Below are 21,612 nucleotides of genomic sequence, written 5' to 3'. Positions count from 1 at the left end.
TTGCACACCTCCCTCAGAACCGAAAATATTTGGTTTAAAATGTTGGTATGGGGTAGGGGTACTTTCCCTAGAAATGTTTGACAATTTCTATTCCGAAACGGTGCAGTTTGTGCGAATTGTATTATAAATTTCTCCAACATTGAAATAAAAAGGAAACTTGGACAATTTTAAGGAGGGGTGGGAGTGTGAGGGGCGGGAAGGGGTGGAGGTCGAGTGCAGGATGCCCGCGGACTTGCTAGTGTTTATATATAGCTGATTTTTGGATACTAAAACTGTTTGAAGTTTAAGAACAAAAATGACTTAAAGAAACAAAATTGTTCTTGTGTTAGTTTACATCCGTTCTATTACCGCGTATCGAGCACACTATCACTACATTAGGTTCGTGTTCAAAGGATTTATATTCGAAACACCTGAAATATGAAGAGTTTCGGTGTATAACTGGATCTGTCGTCTTGAAAATTGATGCACAAGTCGCGTTAAAGATGTCAATATTAGTCCACGTTTGCAAACGTATAGTGTAAGCCCTATCAATCCAGCGGTATTGATGCAGTATTTATTTTCTTTGAACCGAAGACCAGATGTCACACTCGCCTTTTATTGCAAAGAAAAAAAAGTACAAAGACGCATATGGTACATTTGTAATCAATTGTTTTGCAATAAATAACACTCGATATGCTTTATCTGGAAAATGTTTATTAGATCAACATAAATAAGAAGTGTACCACGACTCTAAACGGGAGCTTTAACGGAATTGAATATATTTTGTATTTTAATTATATATTATACGATGCTTTTTCGAATATGTTGCTTCGGAGTGGATATTGACATTAAAAGTAACTCCTACCTGTGACAAGGCAAAACAATATGTACACATATAATGTATTACCATGGTCAAACCGTTCAGATTTATTAAAGAAATTTAGGACGTTGTGATCTATCAACCATTGCTTAAGGAATCACAGGCGCACCTTTTAAGCTGAGTGTTGTTGGTGGATTTCTTCAACTAAATAGCAACTACTGTTACTAATATCTAAATCAAAATGAACTCATTCTATGAGAACAGAAACCACTTTACTTTGATCAGTCAACTAGGTGGAAACTGCACCAAGGACCTGACATGGGAGTTAAACCACGTGGTACAATGCCTAGATTCCACCAGTCACGTGCTCGGCTTCTGTTTTGGGTGGATCGCAATGGTTCTGAGTTGCGTGTCATTTACAAGGTAAGGTGGATAGTATATTTATTTGTACATACTTATATTGCTACCTCTGTATTGTACCTGTAAACCAAAATGTTCCTTCAGATCAGTATGTCAAACGTACTATTCATAACAATAACAGCGTGCTGTTTTCTCACTCTTTTACATGTTATGACGTATAACAATATCCGCGCGCTATATACTCATTCTGTTTACATGATATGACTTATAGCAACAACTGAGCGTTGTATCCTCATTATGTTTACACGATATTGCTTTATGCAATAACTGCGCGCCACATTCTCATATTGTTTACATGCTATGACTTACAGAAATAACTGAGCGTTGTATCTTCTTATATTGTTTACATGATATGACTTATAGCAATAACTGAGCGTTGTATCCTCATTATGTTTACACGATATTCCTTAAAGCAATAACCGCGCGCCATATCCTCATACTGTTTACATCATATGACTTCTAGCAATAAACGCGCGCCATATTCACATTCTTTTTACATGATATGACTTCTAGCAATAACCGCGCGCCATATCCTCATTCTGTTTACATGGTATGACTTATAGCAATAACCGCGCGCCATGTCCTCATTCTGTTTACATGATATGACTTATAGCAATAACCGCGCGCCATATCCTCTTTCTGTTTACATGATATGACTTCTAGCAATAACCGCGAGAAAAATGAGAAGAACACTGATCGTGATTATGTTGTTGGTCGTAACTGGCAGCTAGAGAAAGCAATGTAAATCACGGACGAAACCGGTGAACATTTTGAACTACATTTAAACGCTTCTGTGGTTTTAGTTATAATACATAATACAATTGTACGACTCTTCACCAATTAATGGTATTTCCAAGACAATTAACAACCAGTAAAATAAACAGGCGTAGAATTTGCAAATGGTTTAGATCACAAACAACAACAAACGCAACAACAACAAAAACTCAATAGTGAGGGTGGTCTAATAATCCCACTAAAATGAAAGTCGTGCTGGCACGACATTGGACTTTGGACATAAGGCTTTCAAAAATGAATGTCGTGTCATCTGTGTATGTATGATAAAGTTTGGCCAAAGGCATGTATTTGTTGATATTGACAATAAACTGATACTAATAATACTGGTGTCCACCTCGCACACACTGATTCGTCGATTTAAGTCATTTGAACCAAAAACTGCCTTCGAAAGCTAAACTAAATTGGAAAGAACTTGTTACAGCAGCTGCAGCAAAATATCAGAATGCAATAAATGCAATAATTTGAGTATTTTTAACAGTATATATGGCTTACACCAACGTCGCCAGAACCTTCCAGTCCAACACGGAGTCTGCATGTTCGTTATACTGCATAGCGTTGCTGAAAGTCTAGGCCTGACTGGCAGCCTATTTGCATATCAGTTACCAACTCAGGTACAACCACATTAAATATTTTATAAATGCTTATATATCAACTAACGTGCTGGCTACATTTAATTTTATACAACAAACATTGTCGACATTGAACAGGGAAACGGGGAATGTTGCAGCACGAATGAGAGGCAAAGCACAAACCTTTCTATGTGGATTTTAAATACAATATATTGATCGCCTAAGGTTTTATTATAATGCTATTAATTAGGTGGCTTCATATTGCCCCAGTTATTTGTCCGAGGTAAGCTGTATTTGCTGAGCCCGAAAGGGAGAAGGCAAATAAAGCTGACCGAGGACAAATAACTCGCCCAATATGAAATCACCTAATTAATGAGTATTTTATTAATTAACTAATACGTTTGGTACGACATTTTGGCTAAAACATTCAAATAACTTACGTTAAGTGTTTACATTCACATTGAGGCCGTATTTGTCCCTCATTTATTCATGGTGTCTGCTTTTAGTGACAATGCACGTACTGATGAATAAACCGCTTCGTCTTCCATCTGGTCGGTGTAGAGAAATATAATATTCGTAAAAACCACCAACGGGTTAAATACAACTGTAAGATCAAACCGTACAAAGCGGTTAAAGTATTTAATAGGCTAGTAATTCCAAATCGGGTTAAACGAAGCACACAATTTTCCTAACAGTCGATAAAACGGAAAACAAAATGTCTACCATTTAAAATAATTACCAGCATATTTTCATATTAGGCGAGTATCGACAGCCAATGAAAATGGTCCATTCCTCAAATCCTATATTTGGCGAGATTTGTAGCCAACAAAACGAAGGAATCTCATATTGGCCGAGTTTTGGCATAAAAGTTATATTGTCTTCAATTGGCTGGTATTGGTACCGCGATTGTCCCAGTATCGCGTCAAATACATATTAGTTGATTAATAAATCGCAATATTCTATATGATGGTGTCAAAGGTTATATCGTAATACTGGTTCCATCTCAGTATCCGGGCCTTACCTAGTAACAGTTTATAACCATTATACATTATATTTTACATTTGCCGAAAAAATGACATTCTAAACTTAGTCACTCTCGTTGACACGATGCTACGAGACAGTGGGGTCTTGTGTTGTGGAGGAAACTTGAGAAGCCGGCGATAACCCACTTGTCCGGCTTGGTGACCACTGACCTCGCATTCGCATAGGCCGAGAATTGAGCCCGCGTCGAAAGTAACAGTGTGCTTATGATGCATGCGCGTATGAACTATACAAAGCAGCGCACTAAAAGCAAACAATGTCGTGGTAAATGTCTAGGAGACAAGGCAATATTAAAGTTATAAGCCAGCCCTCTAAAGCAACAAAGACTTAAACGGGAACGAGTTTATCAGTCTGGAGAAGGATACGTCTCGCCATTGGATGTTACAGTTGACTATTTCCTATTTCAGGTTATGTTTGCACTATCCATGACCATGATGACATTTATGGCTGGCATTCATTTTTTAACGAAGACATGGCAGAACAGAAATCAAAATAAAACATGTAAGTTTGTGATTTGGCGGCAGCAAAGGTACAGCAAAAACGCCCTTATCATCAGCTCGAACTATTCGAACAAGTCAAGTTTTCCGACAAACATAAATCTGAATCTCGGATGCCTACTAACCTCGTTTTATTTCGATATCATTTGAAAGGGTTTTGTGTCAACAGAAAGAAAATATAAGAAAATCACAAAGCAATATTATAACAAACGCCTTTGCCCTTCAAAGATAGCAAACATGTCAATGGACGTCCGTCTGAAGTTGGAAATGGGAGTAGGATTGATATTGGTCTTATGTTGAAAAAAACGAGTAGATATAAAATATGTTTTAACTCTATGTGCAATGTACTGTTGGTAATATTGTTACACATTGATAATCAAATACCTCCTCCCGTTGCAACGTACACTTGGTCAATCTCCGTTTTTATTTCTTTAAAAACACCCTTTTGTCCACAGTAAGAAATTCAACTTATTTAAAGCTGCACTCTCACTGAGTTACCGTTTTTACAACTTATTTATTTTTTGTCTTGGAATGAGCAAATGTTTTAGTAAATATATGCAAACCAGTGATAAAAGATTGCTGACAAAAGATCAGATCGCAGATTTTTATATTTCTGTTCAAAAAATAATGTTTTATGGCTTAAACCGTTACTAACGGTTTAAGAAAAATGCATAAAACATCAATTTTCTAACTTAAATATGAAAATCTGTGACCTGATTTTTTGTCAGCTGTGTTTTATCACTGGTTATCATGCATTTTCACAAAAATTGGCTCGTTCCAATACAAAAAAATTAAAAAAGTTCTCAATTATTTCATTCTGTGAGAGTGCAGCTTTTAACTGGTATTTTGCTCATTACCATACTTTATCTAATTTAGTTTCTGTTTTCACTTACAGACAACTTACAAAAAAGTAATTTGAAGAAATCAAAGTTTAGAAAGTGCATGTACCCGTTATTCCTGCTTCTCCCGGCTATTTCCGTGCTCGCGCTGGGTTCCAACGTCAGTAGAGGTGAAAAAAGCGTGCTTGATACGGATGGAAAACTGCAGGTTTGACATTCTCACCTGTGTAAATTGAAGATACATGACAGTTGTATGATAAGGAATACATGGTGAACCCTGAAGGGATATTTAGCATTTGTCTATCCTTGATTGTATTGATGTGCACATTTATACAGATATCTAGGGAACAATCTCTGATTTAATAAACAAGTGAGCATATGCGTTACCTATTAATATTGATCGTAGGTGTCCAAACAAAAAGGTGCAATTTATGAGCAATTTTACTTTAGGAATACAGGGAGTAATGTGCCTCAACTAATAAATCAAACTTGCACCCTTATATTTTCCAGGAAAGCGTCATGCCAGTCCAATGGTTGCTTGGTTATTTTTTCCAGGAAAGGGTCGTGCCAGTCCAATGATTGCTTGGTAATGTTTTCCAGGACAGCGTCGTGCCAGTCCAATGGTTGCTTGGTTATGTTTTCCTTCCAGGAAAGCGTTTTGCCAGTCCAATGGTTGCTTGGTTATGTTTTCCAGGAAAACGTCGTGCCAGTCCAATGGTTGCTTCATTATGTTTTCCAGGAAAGCGTCGTGCCAGTCCAACGGTTGCTTGATTATGTTTTCCTACCAGAAAAGCGTTGTGCCAGTCCAATGGTTGCTTGGTTATGTATTCCAAGAAACTTCTTGCCAGTCCAATTGTTGCTTGGTTATGTTTTCAAGGAAAGCGTCGTGCCAGTTCATTGGTTGCTTGGTTATGTTTTCCTTCCGGGAAAGCGTCGTGCCAGTCCAATGGTTGCTTGGTAATGTTTTCCAGGAAAGCGTCGTGCTGTCCAATGGTTGCTTGATTATGTTTTCCAGGAAAGCGTCGTGCCAGTCCAATGGTTGCTTGGTTATGTTTTCCTTCCAGGAAAGCGTTGTGCCAGTCCAATGGTTGCTTGGTTATGTTTTCTAGGAAAACGTCGTGCGAGTCCAATGGTTGCTTGGTTATGTTTTCAAGGAAAGCGTCGTGTCAGTCCACTGGCTGCTTGGTTATGTTTTCCTTCCAGGAAAGCGTCGTGCCAGTCCAATGGATGCTTGGTTATGTTTTCCAGGAAAGCGTCGAGCCAGTCCAATTGTTGCTTGGTAATGTTTTCCAGGAAAGCGTCGAGCCAGTCCAATTGTTGCTTGGTAATGTTTTCCAGGAGGAAAGCGTCGTGCCTGTCTAATGGTTGCTTGATTATGTTTTCCAGGAAAGCGTCGTGCCAGTTCAATGGTTGCTTGGTTATGTCTGTGGAATAATGGCCGCAGTATCACTTTGCTGTGCAAAACTCGTTGACATTCTCATATCAGTAAGACACATACGCTAAATAATGTTTTGTCTTTCTCTCTTTCAAAAAATGCAATCGAAATTCAACTAGTTTACAGCAGGAACCACTGTTTGTACTCAAGTGTAGGGCGGCTCCAGGAGTAATTGTAGCAGGGGGCGTAATTTAGGGGCGTAACGATTTGTCATTTGCCCCTCCCCCAGAACCAGAACTTATTCGGTTAAAACGTTGACGGGGTGGGGGGGGGGGGTGGCGTTCAGTCAAAAGGGAAATTTAAACAATTTCTCGTCTGAAATCGTGCATTTTGAACTTAGTTTAAAAAAATTCTCTGAATTTGACATAAAAAGTACTACTCCCCATGGATCCGCTTCTACTCAAGTGTGCTTGTTATTATCTCAGACAATCAGCTAGAAGATCACTTTCATTTCAGTTATGAAATAAATAAATTAACTGGATTCGTTTAACATACATTACTTGATACAATGAAATACATACAAAACCTCCATTTCCTGTGGTTGCAGTTTTATACAACGGAAGGAAGTACAAGACTTACAGTGGCGCTGTTGGGTGGCGTTTGTGGCGATTTCTGCTACCTCATTTCTGTATACTGCTTTGGTCTGACTGATATATTTGTTTACCGCACTCTGCCGTGGACCTTACCAAGGTAAACATCATATTTGGCGGTTAGGAAGTCTAGTGCACCCTGCCGTGGACCTTACCTAGGTAAACATCATATTTGGCGGTTAGATAGTCGAGTGCACTCTGTGTTTACCTCACTCTGCCATGGACCTTACTGAGGTTAACATCATATTTGGCTGTTAGGAAGTCGAGTGCACTATGTGTTTACCGCACCAAGCCGAGGACCTCACCAAGGTAGACGTCATATTTGGCAGTTAAGAAGTCAAGTGCACTCTGTGTATACCGCGCTCTGCGGTTGACCTGACCAAGGTTAACACCATATTTGGCGGTTAGGAAGTCGAGTGCACTCAGTGTATACCGCACTCTGTCGTGGATCTTACCAAGGTAAACATCGTATTTGTCGGTTAGGAAGTCGAGTGCACTCAGTGAATACCGCACTCTGCCGTGAATCTTACCAAGGTAAACATCGTATTTGTCGGTTAGGAAGTCGAGTGCACTCATTGTTTACCGCACTGAGCCGTGGACCTTACCTATGTAAACAGCATATTTGTCGGTTAGGAAGTCGAGTGCACTCAGTGTATACCGCACTCTGCCGTGAACCTTACCAAGGTAAACATCATTTTGGCGGTTAAGAAGTCGAGTGCACTCAGTGTTTACCGCACTGAGCCGTGGATCTTACCAAGGTTAACATCGTATTTGTCGGTTAGGAAGTCGAGTGCACTCAGTGAATACCGCACTCTGCCGTGGATCTTACCAAGGTTAACATCGTATTTGTCGGTTAGGAAGTCGAGTGCATTCAGTGTTTACTGCACTGAGCCGTGGACCTTACCAAGGTAAACATCATATTTGTCGGTTAGGAAGTCGAGTGCACTCAGTGTATACCGCACTCTGCCGTGGATCTTACCAAGGTTAACATCGTATTTGTGTGTTAGGAAGTCGAGTGCACTCAGTGTTTACCGCACTCTGCCGTGGACCTTACCAAGGTAAACATCATATTTGGCGGTTAGGAAGTCGAGTGTACTCAGTGTTTACCGCAGTGAGCCGTGGATCTTACCAAGGTAGACGTTATATTTGTCGGTTAGGAAGTCGAGAGCACTCAGTCTTTACTGCACTGTGCCGAGGACCTCACCAAGGTAGACCTCATATTTGTCGGTTAGGAAGTCGAGAGCACTCAGTCTTTACTGCACTGTGCCGAGGACCTCACCAAGGTAGACCTCATATATGGCGGTTAGGAAGGCGAGTGCACTCAGTCTTTACTGCACTGTGCCGAGGACCTCACCAAGGTAGACCTCATATTTGTCGGTTAGGAAGTCGAGAGCACTCAGTCTTTACTGCACTGTGCCGAGGACCTCACCAAGGTAGACCTCATATATGGCGGTTAGGAAGTCGAGAGCACTCAGTCTTTACTGCACTGTGCCGAGGACCTCACCAAGGTAGACCTCATATTTGTCGGTTAGGAAGTCGAGAGCACTCAGTCTTTACTGCACTGTGCCGAGGACCTCACCAAGGTAGACCTCATATTTGTCGGTTAGGAAGTCGAGAGCACTCAGTCTTTACTGCACTGTGCCGAGGACCTCACCAAGGTAGACCTCATATATGGCGGTTAGGAAGGCGAGTGCACTCTGTGTATACCGCTCTCTGCCGCGGACTTCACTAGGGTAAACATCATATTTAGCAGTAAGGAAGTCGAGTGCACTCAGTGTATACCGCACTGTGCCGGAACCGCCCATTTTGAATATGCATAGTCGATAAAACAATGAAAAAATATATAAAAAACAACAATCTGCACTGTGAGTTTGATGAAATTGATTTTAGAATTTTTCCATACTTCCATTGAGCTTACAGTAATGCATATACAAATAAGAGTTGCTCGACATCATGCGCTTTATCAGACCACTTTTGAAATCAATAAATATCTCACAATAGTCCTTCAGCCAAAGGCGAGAACCCTGCATGTCGGTGTATAGAAAATAGTTTTAGCTTATTTTGCTAGCTTTGACCCTGTACTACAAGAAAGCGAATCTACAAGAAAGCGAATCAATGACCTCGTGCCACTTTGGGATATTTTTAGATCAAAGATGGCGTCCAAAATGGCCGCGACTGGGTTCAAGTGTACATTTGTAAAAATCTGTGCATGATCTTTGACCTTTGGTCTTAATTCAGAACATTTTTAGTTTAAAAAAAAGAAAATGCGAAATTGTATATCAAAAATAAGAAAACATAAAAGTAGTGGCCAAGAAGGCCGTCAAAATGTTTCAAAGCGGGAATATTCTTTCAAAGATGTATATCGGCGTGTATATTGGTCAGAACTCATCGTAGTGTTTTAAGAAACAGCGTTCTTGAAGGCCGCCAAAATGTTTCGAAAGGGGAATATTCTTTCAAAGATGTACATTGGCTTGTTAATTGGTAAGATATCATCGCAGTGTTTTAGTTATGATTGGATAAGTATGCATCAATGTAATAAGATAGCTTGTTGAACCATATCAAATTTATAATAGCGCCCAAGATGGCCGCCAACAGAAGGGAAAAAGATATCATATATAAAATATTTTTCAATATCATTTTCACTTAATCGTATCAAATAACTCTTTACAGAAAAAATCGTTTATTATTATGAAAATGGCAACTTTCTTTTAAACGGTTGAACCATGCCTTAATTGTGTTTGAAATTATGGCATGCTCACAGAATTTAATAAAATAATAAAATAGCACAACCTATATAAAAAGTACTTTCGGGTATATTGTCAGTGTTTCCTATTAGGTTAACTCAAATATCACAATTCACTTATATCAATGATAAATATTTCGTCCAAAGAACCTAAACCTTCATTAGGAGATGTATTTGAGAAGTCATTGTGAAAATGCAGTCATCTTTAAGACGGCAACAACATAAAAACATGTTGATAGAAAAATGCGGTTTATTGTCCCACATGTATATTGATTATCTAAGCATGACTCTCTCTGTCCCGATATTGTCTCGATTAGTTTCGATTTACAGTCTTGCTGAAATTCTTGGTCTTACCTGACTACAAGGACAGCCCCATTTTACATGCATATGTCGTCGGGTATGTGCTCCATGATGTCCTCCTTCTCACGAAGAAAATGTGAGCAATATACCAGTAAATAATCGATCGTTACCCCACTAGTGACATGATTTCGTGAGGCGTTTATCGGGAGGAATATGAAGAACATGGCCCGAAACGCTGTCGATTATCGCGCGACGGAAATGCGAATAGCAGCGATATATATCCGACCACTAATCTGTCGCGACAGTGGTCAGATCTATTCTACGACAAGAGGTATAAGTCCCGTCAAAACACGATAAACTACGGCGTGCTAGACGGTATTTTTGAAGTTTGTTTGTGTTTATGAGTAATTCAAGATCGTATAGGGCCACAAATATGTTTACTTACCCTTTTTTTCGAATTTGTCGTAAAACGATTATTTTTTTATCTTAAGGCCAATTGGTTTCTTCAGTACTAAACTGTGCTCGATTCTTTGTCTCAAAAAGTATGAGTAATTACTGCGTTTTGCTATGCTATTTTTCAATCAAGCAGTTGATATGGTTTTCGATGCAAAACAGATTAATTATCAACGTTTTATTTACTCTTGTGTATAACAGTGTATCTTGAACGCCATGTCGGTTTATATCCAAATCATATAACTTGCAGTAGGTATTGTACCAATGCATGACATAACTTAAGAAGCAAAGATCTACCCGGTGATGAAAAACTAATTACTAAAAAAAATAACTAAAATGACAGTTTCGTTCGATTTTGCCGCCATTTGAGACGCCATTATGGATGAAACATGGAATACATTTGATTAAAATGCCATTGGAATGACTCAGTTATTGGCTTATTTTTTTTAGAAATAATTCAAAGAAGTATATTTTTTTCACAAGAATCAAAGCATTTACACATTTTGAAGTAAATTATTGATTTGGTAATTATAGCATTCTGGAGCGCCATCTTGAATATAAAGACCGCCAAAGGTGGCACAAGAACATGTATGGGATACTTGTATTTTCTAACCATCGCCATGCAAGGTTTGGCTAAAATACCCCCATTTGGATGCCGGACTTCTGTAACACTTTTGGTGTTTGATGTGATGAAACTTATTAAAAAAATAAAATAAATAAAGCCGTTATTGCATATTTCTGACATTATCTTCAAGCTGTTTTGCATATTATAGTATTAAAACGGAATCCTCTAGGGGCCATCGCCTTTTGAAAATATCTTAGAAAAAAAACGCGACATGGAAGTTTCATTTGAAATTCGATAAAAATTGCGAAATTAGAAATTTACTTCGTTGTATCTTTATAAATAAGTCAGTATGGAGTAAAAAGGCGATATTTATTGTTGCATCGGTGCATCTTTTTGCATGGTCTACCTAGAGGATGTACGATATAAAGTACTGTACAAACACTAAAAAAGATGCGAAATTCGACATTTACATTTTTAATCAATCAGTATGGCCAGTAAAAACGATATTTTTTGTTGCATCGATGCATATTTTTAATTGACTACCTAGACGTTTTACTATTATAAATTACAGTACAAATTGTAAACAAAAGACAAAATCATATCGGGTGTTTCTTATCTAGACATTTTCAAAAGGCGAGGGGTAGGGTTGCGATTGTCCTTATAAGATTCCGTATATTTGTCAAACTTCAAAACATTACTAATGGCAAGTATTTGAACTAATAAATGTTATCAGTTCTCAGTTATTCTTAAAAAAATGAATAATTTACATATTTACTACTCTTTGGCAAGGCGTCATTATTTTTTCATGTTCATGTCTTTCTCGACCGCATCAAATACAATGACACATAACATCCATTTCCATAAACTAATTAACAGCCACTTTCCTACTTTCAGATTAATCTCATCCGGCACCGACACAGGCGTATCCTTTGAATAGATTTGCTCCTCATTTGAAAACTATAACCTATGCATAATATATACGGGTACAAGTTTGTATGGTTTGGTTGAGATATGATCGTGATTTGTTATTTTGTGATCACTCTAAAGTATAAAATGATTTACTGCTACGTCATTTTGAATTTCAATAACTTATTTATAAATGGCGCTCACAATATGTGTGCGGAAAGTGATATCTGTACATTTATGAATGGCCAGAAATAATTGCAATGTTGTATGACTTAATTTGACACTATAAACTATTCCGATATTCACAGACCATCGGGTTTGGTTAACATTTTAAAGTGACACTCTTATTCAAAATCAATACATGCACATGACTAACAAACATACATTTTGACTGATTAGCCTCAAACTACTTACTAAATAATGCATTTATGGAAAATATTAATTACGGATAACAATATTGTAACCGTGTATTTAATAGCAGAAATCACAGAAATATTAAATGATTGGTGAATGCTAAAAGATTTACTGTGGTCTACTAAAGTCCCATAAGGTAGAAATACAGTATTTTGTGTGTATTTCTTTCAAATTCAACTCAATATCTTTCATAAGAACCATTGTTTTCGACGTTTATTCATCTTTTGGAATTTTAAAACAATATTATTAATTGTTGTAAATTTTATTGGGAGTAATAGTGGATCTTTAATAATACTTACTTCACAACGGTAGAATACCCAAGCGTGATATTTCGTTGCCATCAATTTTCTACAGTTTCTCAATGGATGTAGTGTTAGCTTCTGATGGTTGGGTTAAGTGTTAGCGGGTATTCAATATGTACTAGTATAAAGAGAGTCAGATCCTCACATAGCACACATCTTGTTAGATCCTCACATATCACACATCTTGTTAGATCCTCACATAGCACACATCTTGTTAGATCCTCACATAGCACACATCTTGTTAGATCCTCACGTAGCACACATCTTGTTAGATCCTCACGTAGCACACATCTTGTTAGATCCTCACGTAGCACACATCTTGTTAGATCCTCACGTAGCACACATCTTGTTAGATCCTCACATAGCACACATCTTGTTAGATCCTCACAAAGCACACATCTTGTTAGATCCTCACATAGCACACATCTTGTCAGATCCTCACATAGCACACATCTTGTTAGATCCTCACATAGCACACATCTTGTTAGATCCTCACATAGCACACATCTTGTTAGATCCTCACATATCACACATCTTGTTAGATCCTCACATATCACACATCGTGTTAGATCCTCACATACCACACATCGTGTTAGATCCTCACATAGCACACATCTTGTTAGATCCTCACATAGCACACATCTTGTTAAATCCTCACATATCACAAATCTTGTTAGATCCTCACAAAGCACACATCTTGTTAGATCCTCACATAGCACACATCTTGTTAGATCCTCACATAGCACACATCTTGTTAGATCCTCACATAGCACACATCTTGTTAGATCCTCACATAGCACACATCTTGTTAGATCCTCACATACCACACATCGTGTTAGATCCTCACATACCACACATCTTGTTAGATCCTCACATACCACACATCGTGTTAGATCCTCACATAGCACACATCTTGTTAGATCCTCACATAGCACACATCTTGTTAAATCCTCACATATCGCAAATCTTGTTAGATCCTCACATAGCACACATCTTGTTAGATCCTCACATACCACACATCGTGTTAGATCCTCACATAGCACACATCTTGTTAGATCCTCACATAGCACACATCTTGTCAGATCCTCACATAGCACACATCTTGTTAGATCCTCACAAAGCACACATCTTGTTAAATCCTCACATATCACACATCTTGTTAGATCCTCACACAGCACACATCTTGTTAGATCCTCACATAGCACACATCTTGTTAGATCCTCACACAGCACACATCTTGTTAGATCCTCACAAAGCACACATCGTGTTAGATCCTCACATAGCACACATCTTGTTAGATCCTCACATAGCACACATCTTGTTAGATCCTCACATAGCACACATCTTGTTAGATCCTCACATAGCACACATCTTGTTAGATCCTCAAATAGCACACATCTTGTTAGATCCTCACATAGCACACATCTTGTTAGATCCTCACATAGCACACATCTTGTTAGATCCTCACATATCACACATCTTGTTAGATCCTCACATAGCACACATCTTGTTAGATCCTCACATAGCACACATCTTGTTAGATCCTCACATAGCACACATCTTGTTAGATCCTCACATATCACACATCGTGTCAGATCCTCACATAGCACACATCTTGTTAGATCCTCATTTGAAAAAAAATGTTTACGGTTATAGTCGGGTCGTTCTATTTACAGAATGGGTAAGAACGGATTACTGAAAGGTTTTCTTAAATGAAATGAAGCATTTTTTTAACAATTCTTGAATGAAATAATGAACTATTGGTCCTTCGGACTCCACACACATTGACCAACCCAATTGCGTTCATACCCCGATAATGACATCAACCCCGCAATTCATTCCTTAAATAAACTAATTGTAAATTTATAATCACCACAAACGGGCCGGTAACTACAGAGATGTTTTATTCGCCGTCAGTCCTGATTATAATTTATAAGTAAAACTATCTGATTTTTGAAGAAATGTAGGTACAATTCTGTATTGATCTGCATATTTAAAAGTAATCGAACTTATAATGGCGGACTTTCTCTTAAATTATCCCATAGACTATCTTTCAACTCCTCATTAAATATGATTGCTAAATATTTAGTTATTTAGGTGTGCGTTATAATGCAAAATTTATTAATACAACTTAAATAAAAACTAAACACTATACATTCTGGCTTCACGAATAGAAAATGCTTATATAACTATTAGTTTGTAAACCGCACTCTACTTTCAAACATAAACTAAAATGACCGTGTACTTTATCAAACCTAAAATGTCCAATGAAATTACTAGAAGATAAACAATACACGCTGAAAACTATGAAATACATAAATTTGCTTAAAATAAGATTTGTGTATAAATTATTTACGGCTAACACGAAGTAAAGCGATAGATTTGTCAAAAGCCGTGTACTTTGCCTTAGATTTCAACTCTGAGAAATCAGTTGGTCAAGATTTTCAGGAAAACTTTAGGATGTTAGAGAAAGTTCTTTATTACCGTGGATAGAGCTCTTAAATTCGGGGTTTATGGTCTTTATTTCACAAAAAATCTCCAAATATTAAGAAAGTTATCTTTAAAAACCTTACCTGAATCGAGACTTGTTGACATTTGTTGCCGTGCACTTTACCAAATAAGTCACGTGGGTTCTTCACCGTGCTGTATAAGACACATAACCTTTGAGTGATAAACCTTTCACTACTTACTAAGTAAAGCATTTATGGAAATATTAATTACTGATAACAAATGTGTTAACATGTATTTACTGGCTGTAAACACACACATATTAAATGATTGGTGAGTCCTAAAAGATTTAAAGTCACCAACTATCGTCTCATAAGGTAGAAATACCGTGTTTTCTGCACCTTTCTTTCAAATTAAGCATGGTATACTTCATAAGAACCATTGTGTTATGATATTAATTTATCCTATTCAGAAAATTAAAACAATCGTAAAAATTGTGGAAAATCTTAATATTAATGAGTAAGAGTGCACCTTTAATGGCGACTGTATTCGTTGATGGGGTTATAATGTTACATGTTCATTCTCTATCCTTACATGTGATTGATCCTTGCGCTCTACAGTTGCTTTGATACATGTTCATGTTACAGTGTAGCTTGATCAGGAGACGACAATGCTCTTTAATTAATTTCATTCACTTTCATGCTTAAACAGAACGCCCACCATTAGCGCCATGTATTTATGATTAAATTATTTAATGCATTATTTAAGTTTATAACTGATTCTTAAAATAATAATCCGTTATAATATGAATATAATGTGAATATGTACGATTTGAACGCCATGTCAATATAAGGTTTTAATCATATGAATAAGGTTTGATTTGACACTATTGATTTTTGTAATTATTTATATTTTTTGCAATTAAGTCCAATACAAAGCAATTTGCTACAACAATAATTGATATTGCATTAGCGAAAAGGTATTCCCGCCTGTCGAATTTAATTAAATTGTTCCATTCAGTTTGATTAAATGAAGTGATTTTTGCATTAGGTAATTCTCGACTTTGTGACTCATGTAGAATTCCTAGCTGGTTTCCCCTCTCGACTGTTTTGATCGCAATATGTTGCAAACGATGTGGCTGTGGTAATTGTCTTAGTGTCGTTTCATTATGAGTGTTGAATATATAATTATATTATCTTTCATATACTGTATAATAAATGTATTTCTGAGATTTTGCAATGCAATTTTGAAGAAGATGAATATTTTTATATCTCGGAACTAATACTGTAAAAATTCGTCGTGTGTTATATTGAAATACAGATTTTTTTTTAATGAAATGGTGTCTTTGATAGGGCTTTTTTCTGTGAAATAAAAGTTCTTCTGTGAACAAAAAAATAGTTTTTCAAAAATAACTGGTTGTCGAATTTCCTTTAAAGAAGTTATCCATATATCCCCAGGTTTCACGTTGTTTGGTCTATTCCTTTAAAGGTATTGTTGTTGTTTTTTTTGTTGTTTTTTTATAATTGGGTCTTTGCTCGTCTGACCGTCCTATCTTTCGTATTCGCCCCTTTACTCCCCAACCGATACAAGAATTTCAAAATAACTTGGCATCCATATCAAGCCGATGTGCACAGCAAAGCGCAAGTTTAGGCTTCTTATCTTAAGGCTCAAGATTTTTAGTTTTTTTTATATAGAATAATGCACTGTGCTGTTTGTGGAGTTTTGTGCTGCTTTTCCATCTTTCTTGTTTGTGATTTTTTGTTTTTGTGTTCTATGTCTTTGGCGTTTACTAATGCCATTAAACCGGGTTTATGTTTAAACTTTTGGCTATTGAGCTTGTTTCTGTAGTGTTTTCACATAAGTATTGTAACCCTGTATTTAATAACAGAAAACGCAAAAATATTAAATGATTGGTGAATGCTAAAAGATTTACTGTGATCTACTAAAGTCTTATTTCTTTCAAATTAAACTCGGTATACTTCATAAGAACCATTGTTTTCGACATTTCTTTTTCTTTTTTGGAATATTTTAACAAAAGTGTTATTTATGGTAAATCTTATTTGGGCCAGCTAGGGTGCATCTTTAAATTTAACCTTTCTAACTCCTTAACCGACGGATGGATTTCAAAATCATTTGACAGAACCGTTAACACTATCGAGTGAACGTGAAAACCAAATGTTCCAGCCACTCTCCTTCACGGCAATTGATATACTTAGTCAACTGCCAAAAGGCCATATTACCCGGTAAAGGTTTAAAACAACAAACCGAGAGCAGAGCGAATATAACCTACCTTCAAGGACAAGGCCACTCTTTGCAATGACTTCACTGGTACAAATGTTAAACCCAAAATGCTGAGTTTATGCTCCAGCCACATTCCTTCAAAGCCAATGTCAAACTTAGGGCTTATAGATCACAGAGCAATGTTCGATATAAGTTAAATCAGAAGCCCATCTCACCCTATAAAGGAAAAAAAATATCTTGTAATAAACGACGTTACATTAGAAATTTCGATGGAGGTATAAATGCACAAATCTTATGCAAAAAATGTTTGCTGTACATTAATTACAGAACGTTTCCATGAGGATGTCAGACACGTTTGTGTTGGTGCCACATGTCTCCCTCACTCGTAGTGTATATAAATTATAAAAGCATTTTTTTTTTAGATGAAATAGTAATTGTACGGAGTTTATTTTCACAATGACATCAGTTTAAAACACTATTGATTACACAATGGTTGGCTATGTTCTAAATAACTCTTAATCCAAATATGAAATGTTTTTCAGATTGAAAGACAATTTTTTTACAATTTTTCGTTTCATTCTAAATTCTAGACTTTAGAATAATTTCGACTTCTAAGTAATTCGCTGATATTATGGGAATAACGTGAACATAAAGGATGATGGTGTCTGAATCACGTCGACTTTTAGATTCTTTAACAAGTCGCCAGATAATCATACAGCGATGCTTTCAAGACCAGAAAAGGAGAAATAGACGGCTGTCAAACGAAGATGCAAACTGCCTTATAAGGTAAATTAATCATTGTTTGGGATGTTGATAATATATGATTTTACAAAACACTTCAAAATAGAATTTAAGTCTGATATCACGGCTCCATTGAAGTCGGCGGTAGACCAGCGTGGGAATTATCCCATTCATACCCTCATAAAGAAGTTACAGAAAATGAGATTTTAAATGTGATAACAATTCATTCACTCTCAATACAAACATAGCTTCAATGTTTGCATAATTAAACATGGCGTCGTTCGGTCTTTCGCTTATCTTTCTCCGCCGTAAGAATCAACCGGTGCAAACCCATGGCTTTATCAAGGTAACATGAAAATCTATGTGTTTTCCACTCTTCCTTGACCTAGTTCTGATGTCGATGTCTCTAGCGATGGAAGTGAAGAAATTCTATGGATGCCTCTAAACACTCTACACGAACATACACCGCAGTACTCAGTGTGTGAGGCTCGAGTCCAGGTGAGACACCACGTACTTGAAGGGCATTTGTATTTGCATAGCATACCATTGGATTTTACATGAATACAAAAGCCATAAGCTATACGCATAACTGTACAGTGTATCTCAAGACAGCAGGGACATGTTGAAAATGATGTTCGAAATTAACGAATTAATTTGAGCAAGAACTGAACTGATATCGCTCTAAGGTTAAAATTATGTTACTGAAAGAGTTACTGAGGGTCATTTTCCAGCAAAACGAGCTCCTTTCAACATGTTTGCCATATTTTTACCTGACACCTATTAGTATAAATATCAACGTAATATACTCTTTTAATCATATCACTACCTAATCAGCTTTGCACCTTCTAAGAATCTTTTTTTCTACTCAATAAAAACCCAAACAAGAATCAGGCCAAGTTGCGAAACAATTCAAACTAGATAATACCTGTAATAACGTTTATAAAGCAAAAAATAAAGATAACTGAACTAGCTGTTCATTAACTTCTTATGCACATGGCTTATATTACATTACATCTTTTTTTTCTAAATTAAGGAGTAAACATAAAGTTCAGGGTTCAAATCCATATAACATTAAAACAAAGGAAGCAAACTTATACTCAACTAGTAATAGCATTAAATGGTGTTCATATTAGAAGTAGCGCATTTCAAGAACGGAAACAGGAACCATAAACAAAAGTACATTGCTATCTACTCCCCCTTTTCCGCCATAATTCATTGATTTAGTGAACATTACCATCTGGAACAAAATACGAAAATAAATTGTAACCCTACCGAAACTTTAGATGGATCTGTACTTAATTACGAGGCTGACATAATGGATATCACGAAACAAAACACATCGAGCTCATTCATGGTAAATTCATGTGAAAAAATACTCATTGTTCGTAAAAGTACGTGCACTCTTAGGTGAACATGGTCGTCTTCAACCTTAAGCTGTTCTTCTCAAATATTTAATTTAAATAATATAGTCAAAGGAAAACTCCCTCGTACGAAAATATATCGTATTATGTTGATGAATGATACAACAATATAATATATACAATATTAATACTTATGCATACAACGGGCTAAATTGAGCCTGCGATTATAAATAACATATTAGAACAAATCGGCATGAATGATAACCGGCTCTCACAAAATGTATACCGTTGAAATTAATGACGTTACAAGACACATTTCGCCACTGAGTCAATCCATAATTTGAACTTATGAGGCTCCATAACCTTAAGCCATAATACTTTTAGCAGTTCTTCTTAATGTCTGGCAATTTTTTGATTAAAATTTAACAAAGGATTAAGATGCCAACATCATGTGACCTCGTTAAAAATAATTATATTCGACGATATTTTGAATTTTAGAATCGAATTCAGTATTTTAATTGTTCAAACAAAACAATTGTCATATAAAATAAAAACAATTTATATCAAGAACGCTTTCGTAGGTGGTTGCATTGTGAAGGGAAATCTCTGCTAAGGAGATTAATATTTTGGTTCAACAGAAGGCGTCTTTGGAAAAGAAGATAAGCTTATTTTATTAAATATAACTTTGACAGCACTATATGATAAAGGTTAGACGAAGATTTGAATACCATCACTTTTTTAAATCAATAGATTATCTCGGAGTCGGATCCGTGTCCTGATTCTAATAGCGAAGAAGAACATGCAGATAACGTGACCTCACAAGGCGAGGTTAGTATGAAACTCAAGCGAAACTAAACAAGCCAAGCTGCACTCTCACAGATTTACCGTTTTGACAACCTTTTTATTTTTTTGTCTTGGAAGGAGCCATTTTTACGTTAATATCTGCAAACCAATGATATAAGACTGCTGACAAAAGATTAGATCACAGAGTTTCATATTTCCGTTCGAAAATTAATGTTTTATGGCTAAAAGAGTTACTAACGGTTTAGGAAAATGCATAAATTAAACATAAACTTCTGAACTTAAATATGGAAATCTGCGATCTGATTTTTTGTCAGATGTCTTATATCACTGGTATTATGCATTTTCGCATAAATTGGCTCGTTCCAAGACAAAAAAAGTTGTCAAAACGTTCATTCTGAGGGAATGCAGCTTTAACAGCTGTAATCTATCGAAGCTGTATACTATTCAGCTACAACCGGAAGCTGATTGAATAATGATATACGATTTCCCTCGACATGTCATATACTTGTAATGTATGAGATTTCTCAAAAAACAGTTGTGGTACCAAAAAGCTCAAGCAATTTTTATTTTTGTTTTTATATGCAATAATTAAGATGTCCAGGCAATTACAATGACACAGTACGTTTCATTTTCGCACATCATGTGATTCTAAAATTCAATTTAAAATTTTAATTATCAACTGTTATAAAAATTGGATGTTTTCAGAAGAAAAAGAAATAAAACAAAATCAATGCTGATTTAGGTAAGAACAAAATGATAATATATTTCTTTCAGGAACAGTCGGACGATATGGAATCGACAACCTAATGAATTTTAACAGTATCATCTATCTTCTGCAATAAGTTTTCCCATAGGTATCTCCAGAATTTTAAAACCATAATTGTTAGGTATTATAAGAGTGTTGTCTATGTTGAGCCGTAGGACAAGCAAATTGTATATAATATGATGGCGACAGAAATGTTGCTTCTGAGACACAGGTATCGTCATCATTGAATCGGATACTATCGTTGATATTCGTAAAAAGGCACAAAATGAGTACTTTAGGCAATGTAGTAAAGATTGTATGCTATATTTGTTGTGTTTTTTTTTCCTTCGACCAAATGCCTTTGATATAGTCGAAAACACATTCGTATCGCTTATCCTTTGTAGGTGCGGTCATTACCGCATAATTCAGAAGACAAGCATTTGTTCGTCAAAAGTTACTTCGCCACAATCCAAAAATGTGTCCAAGAACCATGAGTCGATGCTCGTATTTGCTCAAGGTTCAATCATTAGCAAGCATAATAAATGCATCATTGTATACATGCTCATGTCCTTAATATATGTGTTGTGTAAAAAGGGCGTTTTGA

General features: G+C 36.5%; 1 protein-coding gene across 1 annotated transcript; it reads left to right on the top strand.

Annotated features, from left to right (window-relative positions):
• Positions 1–525: 525 nt before the first annotated feature.
• LOC128245347 (uncharacterized) lies at positions 526–21,285 on the top strand. The gene is made up of 12 exons (XM_052963483.1): positions 526–630; positions 1,093–1,222; positions 2,493–2,625; positions 4,032–4,125; positions 5,017–5,168; positions 6,347–6,445; positions 6,943–7,085; positions 11,941–11,968; positions 18,064–18,143; positions 18,488–18,596; positions 20,210–20,287; positions 21,038–21,285. The coding sequence occupies exons 1-12, from the start codon at positions 579–581 to the stop codon at positions 21,068–21,070; spliced, it is 1,131 nt and encodes a 376-aa protein (XP_052819443.1). The 5' UTR covers positions 526–578; the 3' UTR covers positions 21,071–21,285.
• The last annotated feature ends 327 nt before the right edge of the window (positions 21,286–21,612 follow it).

Source organism: Mya arenaria, chromosome 9 (genome assembly GCF_026914265.1).
Source record: "Mya arenaria isolate MELC-2E11 chromosome 9, ASM2691426v1".
NCBI classification, from domain to species: Eukaryota; Metazoa; Mollusca; class Bivalvia; order Myida; family Myidae; genus Mya; species Mya arenaria.
Note: the sequence above shows the minus strand (reverse complement) of the source record. Positions and strands in the feature narration are given on the sequence as shown.